General features: G+C 40.0%; 1 protein-coding gene across 3 annotated transcripts in view; it reads left to right on the plus strand.

The window, feature by feature from the left end:
* MTFR1 (mitochondrial fission regulator 1) overlaps positions 1 to 13,159 on the plus strand; it is a 67,220-nt gene extending 54,061 nt beyond the window's left edge. For all 3 annotated transcript variants that reach the window (XM_030859653.2, XM_060287606.1, XM_070043970.1), the window contains 4 exons: positions 1,751 to 1,986; positions 3,803 to 4,055; positions 10,598 to 10,766; positions 11,595 to 13,159. In XM_030859653.2, the coding sequence (XP_030715513.2) occupies positions 1,751 to 1,986; positions 3,803 to 4,055; positions 10,598 to 10,766; positions 11,595 to 11,663 (727 nt within the window). In that variant the 3' untranslated portion in view covers positions 11,664 to 13,159. The remainder of the gene's footprint in view (positions 1 to 1,750; positions 1,987 to 3,802; positions 4,056 to 10,597; positions 10,767 to 11,594) is intronic.
* The last annotated feature ends 700 nt before the right edge of the window (positions 13,160 to 13,859 follow it).

The following is a 13,859-nucleotide window of genomic DNA, read 5'->3' on the forward strand; positions in this document are numbered from 1 at the left end:
AGTGTTCAGTTAAAGGAAAACTGAAATACAGTATAATGTTGGTGAATGTTATAACAGTCAGTCTGAGTTTGACTACATCAAACAGAAGCCCAAAATAATGGTGATGGAAATTTTTCTCAAGTCAAAACCATCCAGAGTGGATAGTCTGAAGCTGACAGTGGCTCCACTGTGTCCTCAGGGACCAGCCAGGCTTTTTGCCATCCTTAGCTTTGGCTTTACTGTCAAGGTTAGCTTCTGTCCTTCAGCGACTCGCAAGGCTCTCAGAAGCAGGAAAAGTGGGTAGGGCTAGAGATGAAAGGACTTTCTTTCTTGTAGAGTTGAGTCATTGCCCTCTAAGCAGCCTTCTGAAGTGGCTCACCATCTTGTTAGACACAGCTCGGTCACACGACCACATGAGACTGTGAGGGAAACTGGCATATGTTAATTAACTTGATTGTGGTGATTATTTCAAAATGTATACACATTAACAAATCATCATGCTGTACTATATGTATATGTATATATGTGTGTGTGTATATATATACACACACACACACAATATTTGTCAATTATTCCACAGTAAAGCTGGATGAAGAAAAAAGAAAAGGGCTTAGAGGCTGGAAAAACCTAACTGTAGAAAATAGGAGGAAATGGATAAATATATAAATTGACAGTTGAAATCTGAATTTTATTCTCAACCTACGAAGCAGTGCATATTAGAAAACCTTTCTTTACGCTCAAGTGAAAATGAGACCATCTGTATAATTACTGCATGGGTTCAATTATAATTACTTTTTCCCCCTTTTCAGTTTCTTATGCTGTAATTTGGCCCATATTGTTACAGTGTGTCTTGCAGTTTGGTGTATTCTATCACAAGTGGAAAACACGGACATCGAAATGCAGAAACCAAGACCCTGGGGAAGGGCTAATGGATTACTGATTTGATTTGATTGTCAAATATAACCAATAATTAGTTTACATTTATTGATTGATTGATTGATTGATTTATTGATTGATTGTACACGGGCCTCTCACTGTTGTGGCCTCTCCCATTGCGGAGCACAGACTCCGGACGCACAGGCTCAGCGGCCATGGCTCACGGGCCCAGCCGCTCCGCGGCATGTGGGATCTTCCCGGACCAGGGCACAAACCTGTGTCCCCTGCATCGGCAGGCGGACTCTCAACCACTGTGCCACCAGGGAAGCCCTAGTTTACCTTTTTTAAAAAAATATATTTATTTGATTGCACTGGGTCTTAGTTGTGGCTCTGGGCTCCTTAGTTGTGGCATGCGAACTCTTAGTTGCAGCATGCATGTGGGATCTAGTTCCCTGACCAGGGATCGAACCCGGGCCCCCTGCATTGGGAGCGTGGAGTCTTATCCACTGCACCACCAGCCAAGTCCCAGTTTACCATTTTTAACAGCATTAAAAGTTGCATCACCTTAGTTCAAACCACCAAAACAAAACATGAATTAGCAAAAACATCGTTGGAATCTGTGATTCCTCCGGATAGTGTTGGGTTGTGCATATAACGTAGAGATAAAGATTAAGAAGAATGATGCCAACAAGAAACCTGGCGTGGTGTGTATCTACATCAGGTTGATAAGTGCTTTGTTGTTTTGAAACTTACAGCAGGGGTTTTATGTAAGGTCAGCCTGAAAAGTGGTTCTCAGATGTTATGTTCTGCTGTGTTCTGATTGACTTTGAAATGATGATTTTTTACATTCTCTAACAAAGCCTGTGTGACAGCCAACCTTCTGTCTTCCTTGCAGGACAGAGATCCGGAAAAGGCATCCCCTCCAGGATGATCTTCCTTTCTTCGAGAAGCCCCTAGGCCGGCAGTTTTCCTTACCAAACCTGTCTCCGGAAGAGCCTCCACTGCAGACCATGACACTGGCCAATGAGGAAGCACTGCAGAAGATCTGTGCCCTCGAAAGTGAGCTTGCTGCCCTCAGAGCTCAGATTGCCAAAATTGTGACCCTCCAGGAACAGCAAAACCTCAGTGCAGGTCTGCAAGTCCTACATTTGTTTTAACCAGCAAACTGGAAATTAGGAGAATGCCACTAATTTGAAAAGAAAAAGGAAATGTATATATAGAAGTATAACTGAATCACTTTGCTGTACACCTGAAACTAACACAACATTGCAAATCAGCTATATTACAATGAAATTTAAAAGAAAAAAAAAAGTAACAGCCATTGGGCTTGTTGGAAAATCAGTCCTCTGCATTGTCCAGTACAGGACCCAGTCAAGGTTAAGTAGTTTTTGTTTGTTTTGAACAATCTTAATGCCGTCAGAGAGGATGATGAGTGTATTTTGAAAACACAAAATATACATACATTGGTAACAGTTGAATTGCTACTAGTGAATGCTGTGGTAAACTTAGTTTCTGTGATAATGGCACCATTCCATCAGACAGGAGGTAATCGCAAAAAACAACCCTGACAGGGTTGAGTGCTGTTTACTGACCTACATGTCCTGAGGCAAGTACTTGGCCTTTCTACCTCCCTTTCCTGCTCTAAAATGGGGATAGTAGTTACCTGTGGTAGGGAGTAAACATGGAGATTATATACGATACCTTCAGCACATAGTAGATATTCAGTAGTCATTTTTCTCCCTCTTGCCCAGAGTGGAAACTGAATTCAGGTCCTTTGACTCCTGGACTACTACTGTTGCTTTTATTTGTGTGGCACTGTCACTCTGGAGAAGAAACTATAGCCTTGAAATCCTAGCCCATTAACCTATTGGTAGGTAGTCGTTGTTTTTCCAAGTGTTGTTCCCTGAGTCCTGGCGAGACTCAGCATAAGCCAACTCTAAAGGTTAAAGGATAGGACAGTTATTCTGCCTCTGAGCCACTTTGCTTGTGGTCCTAGAGTTTAATGTAACCCCACATGGAAACCTCATCCAACCTGGGTCAGGCCAAGATGGGCAGAGGGTGAGTGCACTCCCCACACCTGGTGTTACTTAAGTGAAATTTGCACGTAACTTATGAAAAACCAAAGTCCTGCCCTTTTCTGTTTAACCTAAGAATTACATTTCTCTTTTTCTTTACCTCCCTCTTCTGGCAGACTAGAAAACTACTGTAAATTGTGAGATAATTTGGGGCTTTATGTTAGACTTCTATTTACAATCCATATCCCTTGGGTAAAACTCGTGTGCATCGAGTTCCCCCTAATTAATATAGTTCACCCCCAAAACAACTCTGTAATTTCCAATTATGCAGAAAGATGAATTTTTAGGTCCTTATTTTAGAACCACTTTAACTCTTGGTTACTTCTTGTTTTGGAAATTAACTATAACTTTTTTTTCCTCCCAGAAATTTGTTCAACAATAAATCTAAAACTTTAAACACACTTTGGTCAATGCACATTCTAGTTAATGCTCAATTAAATCTTCTATGTAAATATACTTAAAAAGAACCACGGAGTATCAAATGGTTTTTTCAAATACTTAACTCTAGTACTAAATTGTCAAACTGTATATACTGAAGATAGTTATGTGTGCAGTACAGATGCTCTGTTTCATCTAAAAGTAGCTACACACTTGGCAGCAGTCAGACTTGAACATTGGAGATCACAAAAGCGCCCTGTTAAGTTAAATGGAATGTTTCCATCTGGAGAGTTTGGGATTAAATGATACAGTGACTGAGATGCAGGCATTTAGATTCCAACCAAGTAACTGAAACTTCCTTTCTACTTACGTAACTTTGATTCTTTTTAAGGATACTGTTTTCAGATATAAAGTCCTTAACATAATGTTGCTTTTAAAATAGTTTATTTGCCTATTACCAGCAGGATCAAAATGACTTTCCCTTGTTTCTGTAGGTGACTTAGAATCTACGGCATCCATTGCCCCAGCGCCACCCTGTGTCCCACCAGCTCCCCCTCCGCCACCTCCCCTCCCTCCGTCAGGGCTCCACAAAAGCGCATCTGCTATTGATCTGATTAGAGATCGAAGAGAGAAAAACGCCTGTGCTGGAAAGACTTCAGTCAAGAGCAGTCCAAAGAAATCTGATATGCCAAATATGCTGGAGATCCTTAAAGACATGAACAGCGTGAAACTTCGGTCAGTAAAAAGGTGAGGATATATTTGCCTTCTTTCTCACTTCCCTTGATTTTTTTGCCTAAAACCAAGTACTAGGTTTCTTTTTTTTTTTTTAATTTTTGAATTTTATTAATTTTTTTCATACAGCAGGTTCTTATCCATTTTATACACATCAGTGAATACATGTCAGTCCCAATCTCCCAATTCATCACACCAGCCCCCCCCAACGCCAGTTTCCCCCCTTAGTGTCCATACATTTGTTCTCTACATCCGTGTCTCAAATTCTGCTGTGCAAACTGCTTCATCTGCACCATTTTTCTTGGTTCCACATATATGCATTAATGTATGATATTTGTTTTTCTCTTTCTGACTTACTTCACTCTGTATGAAAGTCTCTAGATTCATCCATATCTCTACAAATGACTCAATTTCGTTCCTTTTTATGGCTGAGTAATATTCCATTCTATATATGTACCACACCTTCTTTATCCATTCGTCTGTCAGTGGGCATTTAGGTTGCTTCCACATCCTGGCTGTTGTAAATAGTGCTGCAATGAACACTGGGGTGCATGTGCCTTTTTGAATTATGGTTTTCTCTGGGTATATGCCCAGTAGTGGGATTGCTGGGTCCTATGGTAGTTGTATTTTTAGTTTTTTAAGGAACCTCCATACTGTTCTCCACAGTGGCTGTATCAATTTACATTCCCACCAACAGTGCAAGAGGGTTCCCTTTTCTCCACACCCTCTCCAGCATTTGCTGTTTGTAGATTTTCTGATGATGCCCATTCTAACAGGTGTGAGGTGATACCTCAGTGTAGTTTTGATTTGCATTTCTCTAATAATTAGTGATGTTAAGCAGCTTTTCACATGCTTCTTGGCCACCTGTATGTCTTCTTTGGAGAAATGTCTATTTAGGTCTTCTGCCCATTTTTGGATTGGGTGGTTTGTTTTTTTAATATTGAGCTGCATGAGCTGTTTATATATTTTGGAGATTAATCCTTTGTCCGTTGATTCGTTTGCAAATATTTTCTCCCATTCTTAGGGTTTACTTTTTGTCTTGTTTGTAGTTTCCTTAGGTCCCATTTGTTCATTTTTGTTTTTATTTCCATTACTCTAGGAGGAGGATCAAAGAAGATCTTGCTGTGATTTATGTCAAAGAGTGCTCTTCCTATGTTTTCCTCTAAGCGTTTTATAGTGTCCAGTCTTATATTTAGGTCTCTAATCCATTTTAGTTTATTTCTGTGTATGGTGTTAGGGAGTGTTCTAATTTCATTCTTTTACATGTAGCACCACTTATTGAAGAGACTGTCTTTTCTCCATTGTATATCCTTGCCTTCTTTGTCATAGATTAGTTGACCATAGGTGCGAGGGTTTATCTCTGGGCTTTGTATCTTGTTCCATTGATCTATATTTCTGTTTTTGTGCCAGTACCATATTGTCTTGATTACTGTAGCTTTGTAGTATAGTCTGAAGTCAGGGAGTCTGATTCCTCCAGCTCCGTTTTTTTCCCTCAAGACCACTATGGCTATTTGGGGTCTTTTGTGTCTCCATACAGATTTTAAGATTTTTTTGTTCTAGTTCTGTAAAAACATGCCATTGGTAATTTGATAGGGATTGCATTGAATCTGTAGAAGCTTTGGGTAGTATAGTCATTTTCACAGTATTCATTCTTCCAATCCAAGAACATGGTATATCTCTCCATCTTTTGGTATCATCTTTAATTTCTTTCATCAGTGTCTTATAGTTTTCTGCATACAGGTCTTTTGTCTCCCTAGGTATGTTTATTCCTAGGTATTTTATTCTTTTCGTTGCAGTGGTAAACGGGAGTGTTTTTCCTTAATTTCTCTTTCAGGTTTTTCATCATTAGTGTATAGGAATGCAAGAGATTTCTGTGCATTAATTTTGTATCCTGCAGCTTTCCCAAATTCATTGATTAGCTCTGGTAGTTTTCTGGTGGCATCTTTAGGGTTCGCTATGTATAGTATCATGTCATCTGCAAACACTGACGGTTTTACTACTTCTTTTCCAATTTGTATTCCTTTTCTTTTTCTTCTCTGATTGCTGTGGCTAGGACTTCCAAAACGATGTTAAATAATAGTGGTGAGAGTTGACATCCTTGTCTTGTTCCTGATCTTAGAGGAAATGTTTTCAGTTTTTCACCATTGAGAACGATGTTTGCTGTGGGTTTGTCGTATACGGCCTTTATTATGTTGAGGTAGGTTCCCTCTTTGCCCACTTTCTGGAGAGTTTTTATCATAAATTGGTGTTGAATTTTGTCAGCAGCTTTTTCTGCATCTACTGAGATGATCATATGGTTTTTATTCTCCAATTTGTTAATATGGTGTATCACATTGATTTGCGTATACTGAAGAATCCTTGCATCCCTGGGATAAACCCCACTTGATCATGGTGTATGATCCTTTTAATGTATTGTTGGATTCTGTTTGCTAGTATTTTGTTGAGGATTTTTGCATCTATATTCATCAGTGATATTGGTCTATAATTTTCTTTTTTTTTTTTTGCGGTACGCAGGCCTCTCACTGCTGTGGCCTCTCCCGTCGTGGAGCACAGGCTCTGGACGTGCAGGCACAGAGGCCATGGCTCACAGGCCCAGCCGCTCTGCGGCACGCGGGATCCTCCCGAACGGGGGCACGAACCCGTGTCCCCCACTTCGGCCGGCAGACCCCCAACCACTGCGCCACCAGGGAAGCCCTGTAATTTTCTTTTTTTGTAGTATCTTTGTCTGGTTTTGGTATCAGGGTGATGGTGGCCTCATAGAATGAGTTTGGGAGTTCTGCAGTTTTTTGGAAGAGTTTGAGAAGGATGGGTGTTACCTCTTCTCTAAATCTTTGATAGAATTCACCTGTGAAGCCATCTGGTCCAGGACTTTTGTTTGTTCAAAGATTTTTAATCACGGTTTCAATTTCATTACTTGTGATTGGTCTGTTCATATTTTCTGTTTCTTCCTGGTTCAGTCTTGGAAGGTTATACTTTTCTAAGAATTTGTCCATTTCTTCTAGGTTGTCCATTTTATTGGCATAGAGTTGCTTGTAGTAGTCTCTTAGGATGCTTTGTGTTTCTACAGTGTCTGTTTTAACTTCTTTTTCATTTCTAATTTTATTGATTTGAGTCCTCTCCCTCATTTTCTTGATGAGTCTGGCTAATGGTCTATCAATTTTATCTTCTCAAAGAACCAGCTTTTAGTTTTATTGATCTTTGCTATTGTTTTGTTTCTATTTCATTTATTTCTGCTCTGATCTTTATGATTTCTTTCCTTCTGCTAACTTTGGGTTTTGTTTGTTCTTCTTTCTCTAGTTCCTTTAAGTGTAAGGTTAGATTGTTTGAGATTTTTCTTGTTTCTTGAGGTAGGATTGTATTGCTATAAACTTCCCTCTTGGAACTGCTTTTGCTGCATCCCATAGCTTTTGGATCATGTTTTTTGTCATTTGTCTCTAGGTATTTTTTGATTTCTTCTTTGATTTCTTCAGTGATCTCTTGGTTATTTAGTAGCATACTGTTTAGCCTCCATGTGTTTGTGTTTTTTACGTTTTTTCCCCCTGTAATTGATTTCTAATCTCAGAGTGTTATGCTCAGAAAAATGCTTGATACGACGTCAGTTTTCTTAAATTTACTGAGGCTTGATGTGATCTATCCTGGAGAATATTCCGTGTGCACTTGAGAAGAAAGTGTAATCTTCTGCTTTTGGATGGAACGTCCTATAAATATCAATTAAATCTATCTGGTCTATTGTGTCATTTAAAGCTTGTGTTTCCTTATTAATTTTCTGTTTAGATGATCTGTCCATTGGTGTAAGTGAGGTGTTAAAGTCCCCTACTATTGTGTCACTGTTGATTTCCTCTTTTATAGCTGTTAGCAGTTGCCTTATGTATTGAGCTGTTCCTATGTTGGGTGCATATATACTTATAATTGTTACATCATCTTCTTGGATTGATCCTGTAATCATTATGTAGTGTCCTTGTCTCTTGTAACATTCTTTATTTTAAAAGTCTATTTTATCTGATACGAGTTTTGCTACTCCAGCTTTTGATTTCCATTTGCATGGCATATCTTTTTCCATCCCCTCACTTTCTGTCTGTATCTCTGTAGGTCTGAAGTGGGTCTCCTGTAGACAGCATATATATGGGTCTTGTTTTTGTATGCATTCGGTGAGCCTGTGTCTTTTGGTTGAGCATTTAATCCAATCATGTTTAAGGTAATTATCGATATGTATGTTCCTATTACCATTTTCTTAATTGTTTTGGGTTTGTTTTTGTAGGTCCTTTTCTTCTCTTGTGTTCCACTTACAGAAGTTTCTTTAGCATTTGTTGTAGAGCTGGTTTGGTGGTGCTGAATTCTCTTAGCTTTTGCTTGTTTGTAAAGCTTTTGATTTCTCCCTCGAATCTGAATGAGATCCTTGCCAGGTAGAGTAATCTTGGTTGTAGGTTCTTCCCTTTCATCACTTTAAGTATATCATTCCACTCCCTTCTGGCTTGTAGAGTTTCTGCTGAGAAATCAGCTATTAACCTTATGGGGGTTCCCTTGTATGTTACTTGTTTTTCCCTTGCTGCTCTCAATAATTTTTGTCTTTAATTTTTACCAGTTTGATTACTATGTGTCTTGGTGTGTTTCTCCTTGGGTTTATCCTGTATCCTGACTCTGTGCTTCCTGGACTTGGGTGGCTATTTCCCACGTTAGGGAAGTTTTTGACTATAATCTCTTTAAATATTTTCTTGGGTCATTTCTCTCTCCCTTCTCCTTCTGGGACCCCTATAATGCGAATGTTGTTGCGTTTAATGTTGTCCCTGAGGTCTCTGAGGCTGTCTTCATTTCTTTTAATTCTTTTTTCTTTATTCTGTTCCACAGCAGTGAATTCTACCATTCTGTCTTCCAGGTCACTTATCCGTTCTTCTGCCTCAGTTATTCTGCTATTGATTCCTTCTATTCTATTTTTCTTTTCAGTTATTGTATTGTTCATCTCTCTGTTTGTTCTTTAATTCTTCTAGGTGTTTGCTAAACATTTCTTGTGTCTTCTCAGTCTTTGCCTCCATTCTTTTCCCGAGGTCCTGGATCATCTTCACTATCATTATTCTGAAATCTTTTTCTGGAAGGTTGCCTATCTCCACTTCATTTAGTTGGTTTCTGGGGTTTTATCTTGTTCCTTCATCTGGTACATAGCTGTCTGCCCTTTCATCTTGTCTATCTTTCTGTGAATGTGGTTTTTGTTGCACAGGCTGCAGAATTGTAGTTCTTCTTGCTTATGCTGTCTGCCCTCTGGTGGGTGAGGCTATCTAAGAGACTTGTGCAAGTTTCCTGATGGGAGGGACTGGTGATGGGTAGAGCTGGCTGTAGCTCTGGTGGGCAGAGCTCAGTAAAAGTTTAATCCGCTTGTCTGCTGATGGGTGGGGCTGGGTTCCCTCCCTGCTGGTTGTTTGGCCTGAGGTCATCCAACACTGGAGCCTACCTGGGCTCTTTGGGCTAATGGTGGACTCTGGGAGGGCTCACACCAAGGAGTACTTCCCAGAACTTCTGCTGCCAGTGTCCTTGTCCCCATGGTGAGCCACAGCCACCCCCCACCTCTGCAGGAGACCCTCCAGCACTAGCAGGTAGGTCTGCTTCTGTCTCCTATGGGGTCACTGCTCCTTCCCCTGGGTCCCGATGCACACACTACTTTGTGTGTGCCCTCCAAGAGTGGAGTCTCTGTTTTCCCCAGTCCTGTCGAAGTCCTGCAATCAAATCCCACTAGCCTTCAAAGTCTGATTCTCTAGGAATTCCTCCTCCTGTTGCCGGACCCCCGGGTTGGGAAGCCTGACGTGGGGCTCAGAACCTTCACTCCAGTGGGTGGACTGCTGTGGTATAAGTGTTCTGCAGTCTGTGAGTCACCCACCCAGCAGTTATGGGATTTGATTTTATTGTGATTGCGCCCCTCCTACCGTCTCATTGTGGCTTCTCCTTTGTCTTTGGATGTGGGCTGTCTTTTTTGGGGAGTTCCAGTGTCTTCCTGTCGATGGTTGTTCAGCAGTTAGTTGTGATTCTGGTGCTCTTGCAGGAGGGAGAGCACGTCCTTCTACTGTGCCATCTTGAACCGATCTCCCAAGTACTAGGTTTCTTGCGAACTTTGTTTTATAACATGACTACATGAGTAGCTCTAAGTTTTTAGTTTAAAAATGACAGTTAACTGTGTACGGGAGCCTAAGAGATTAGCAGAATAAACACTTGCAGGTAACTTTCCAGTTTCTCCCCCAACTGCATTTGAAGGCTTTTCATTACTGTGCAGTCATTCATCCAGTGAAGCTGTATGCATCCCTGCTATGGTAGTCACCAGGCTTTTGGAGAAGAATGGAACCCTAATTTCCCTGAAGGAGCACATAATCTCTGCTCCTGAGAGGACCGGAGGGACTGTTACTGGGCACTTTTGTGCTCTTTCATTGAGCTTTAAATCTAGGTTTTCCACTTCGCCGCATCAGTATGTGTCAGTGTCTTTGTCACGTGTATTGATGCCAGGGAAATGCCGCCAGGCTCCCCGTGTGCTTTCTGGAGGGATCAGCGCCCCCTCGGTTCATGTTCATTTCTCTCAGGTCAGCACAAGACACGAAGCCCAAACCGGTGGATGCTGCTGACCCTGCTGCCCTCATAGCAGAGGCTCTGAGAAAGAAGTTTGCTTACCGGTATCGATGTGATAGCCAAGGTGAAGTTGAAAAAGGAATTCCAAAGTCTGAATCAGAGGGCACCTCCGAAAGAGTGTTGGTGAGTACTGGGCAGAGTTCTCTCCAAGTACAGCCTGGTAGTTCACTGCTGCACGCTGCAACACATTCAGCTGTGTGCACCTGCAAGATTCAAAAGGACGTATGCTACAGGATTTAGTCCCTACCTACAGCTAGATTACCTATTATAGAAGAGCACAGAGAAGGAAGCAAAAGTTAACCCCTGGTTTCATTGCTTAGTGTCTCCTGTGTTAAATTTTTCATGCTGTTTTATTTAAGTATAATGAAGTGAAATTCATTACAATAAAATTTATATCTGAGGACAGTAAAAATGCTGATATAGCAAGGAAAGATCATTTTCTCTTAGGGCACCTGTGAGGAAGTCTCCTGAAGAGGGAGAGACATTTGACCAGGGGCTTGCAGGCTGTGGGCATGCCAAAGGTGGGGACTGAGCAGATTCATGGAAGCTCTCGAATATATTAATTTATACATTACCTTTATTCTGGGTACTGTCATGGGGCATATGTGTTTATTCCAGAGATGTAGATATCTTAGAAATTCTAGCATCTCTGAAAGTCTTCAGACATTGAAAAGGAAACTCTGTACCTTCCTTCTTTTATTCGGAGAAGTAAAATTGGACTAAGCTAGGCTCTTGCTAAGGTAATTATAGTTTTCTAGGGCGTAATTTTGTTGTCTCTTTGCCTTTCACTCTTTTGATATGTCATGTTTATAACAACTTGTCAATTCATAAAGGTTTTAATATTACGTAGCTGTTTGGTTTTTCATGAAGAACATACCTTTGATCCATGATTGGGAGCGGGGCATATCATTACTGTTACATGAACCAGTGTCTTTTTTGTTTCTTTTCTAGTTTGGGCCACACATGTTGAAGTCTACAGGAAAAATGAAGGCTTTAATTGAAAACGTTTCAACTTCCTAATACTGAGCTGAGAAAGACTGTCCTACTAGTTCAGCTGTTAGTGTTGATTTCTATTAGCCGAACAGCCCTAATACACCATTTGGTAAATACCTGAATTTAGTGTTTCCTTTTAAGTCTCAGAGGATTAAGCTGTAACAAAAGCACTCTAAGTTTGTTCGCTTTTAAGAGAAGGTCCGTTCTGAAGTTTTCCATAACATATTTATATTCTGATGTGTTTTTAATGTGTAGCCAAGATGTTTAGATTTCCAGTCTGGAAAACAATTATATAGATTTCAGAATAAAGAAAGGACCTTTGTAGATGTGAGTTTTTAATTCTTAACACTAATTTATCTGTACAAATGTTTTATGTGCATGTATTTAGGACGTAAGATTTAGCAAGGGGGTGACGAGGGTGCTGACAGTGCCATTTGTTTTCAGTGATCATTTCTATTCAGTGATGGAGCAGGTGGAATAACCAGGTTGTAGGAATGAAATGGTTTTGAGATTGGAATTTCTTACCTTGAACAGAACTTTTTATGTTAGATTCTCTCTCACGTTTTCTTGGATTGGAGATGGAGTTTGAGTAGGAACCAGATAATGTTTGCTGCTGAAATTACATGCTTTCCTTTAAAGAGGGAAGTCAAGGATCATGGAAACCGTTTTCACTGTAGTGCCATCCAGTGCTGAGGAAGGAAATGTAGTTTTCAGATAGTGAGGAATCAAATGATTGAATTAAATCTCTTTTAAAGTAAAAACTAGAATATACCATCTTTTTCTTTCAGTTTAATAAATGGCATGAAGATAACTTGCTGCTAATACTTCTGGAAATGTCAGCATAGTGGAGTTAAACATTTTTAATATTGGTCCAAATAGTAGCTTTATAATGAAATATTGAATAGGAGAAAGAATTTTCTGTAAGCTGCTTATCATTGGTCAGAACGGTGTTCTGCTGAATTATATTATGTAGCATAAACCTTAGGTGCTGTTAGGAAGTAGACAGCTGCCTTTCTCCTCTACGACTTCTAAGGAATTGCTACAAGTGATCATTTTTAAATGCATGTATCTTCATGATTTTCTATATTTCTGTTAAACACACATAGTTTAATGTCAGAACCTCCTATATGAGTAAATATTTGGATCTATTATTTAAATCTAGTGAAAAGAAAGTTGTCCTTCCTGGGGGGATTAGGAGATGTGAAGACCCTTTTAAGTTATTGAAAATACGTGCAGTCTTCTAAATAACAGCAAATATTAGTTGGAGGTGATTTTCATGGTTTGGTTATTCAGCTGAACTTTGAACTGTGGCTTATTTTACACATGTTGATACATTGTTTCTGATTGTTTCCTACAGTTTAAAAATTCTGCCTTTAAAAGGAATTCAGACAATTCGCCTGATATAAATTTCTTAGGAGGTCAAAGTATGTATTCTATTTGTATCACTGTTGAATTTTGGGCAGTGCTCCAATTACAAGGAAGTTACTGTTTTGAAATAAACTTTTACTTTCCTTGGGCCATAATGCCTATACAAATGCTTTCATTTTTTTTTCCACAATAGGCACGATTCTTTTATATTATACATGCAGCTTCTTTAGAATTATTTGCTTTCTGCATTTTTCAAGGGGAAATATATTGCCTAGAATATAAAAATATATCACCTCTCATTCATCTTTCTCTTAAAGGAACTCCATCATTAAGAAGAGAAAGGCAGTCACATGGGATGAGTTTCCTCAGGGTTCTCAAGCCTATAATCCACCTCTGGGACTGGTGAAAGCTCTTTCCTCATCTTCCCCTACACCCACCTCATTCAGTTTCTGGTTCTCCCACCCAACACGATAGTTGGGTGAAAGATCTTAAAAATAGTTCAACTTACATTTTACAGCTGAGGCTCAAAAAGTTAAATAACTGGTGTAATGTTTTCTCTTCTGTGATTCTGACTAGTCTAGGGCCTCACTCTCATAGAGTGGACCCTTGAGAATGTGGGGGGCGGGACTTAGCCTTCCAATGCAAGGGGTGTGGGTTCCATCCCTGGTCAGGGAGCTAAGACCCCACGTATCCCTCCTGGCTAAAAAGCAAAACATAAAACAGAAGCAATATTGTAACAAATGCAATTAAAAGACTAAAACTGGTCCATATCAAAGTTTAAAAAAAAAGAAAACGTGGGTGTTAGGGGCACCGACTCCCTCTCATCCCCAGTCGAAAATCCACACGTTGCCATCT

Source organism: Globicephala melas, chromosome 17 (genome assembly GCF_963455315.2).
Source record: "Globicephala melas chromosome 17, mGloMel1.2, whole genome shotgun sequence".
NCBI lineage: Eukaryota > Metazoa > Chordata > Mammalia > Artiodactyla > Delphinidae > Globicephala > Globicephala melas.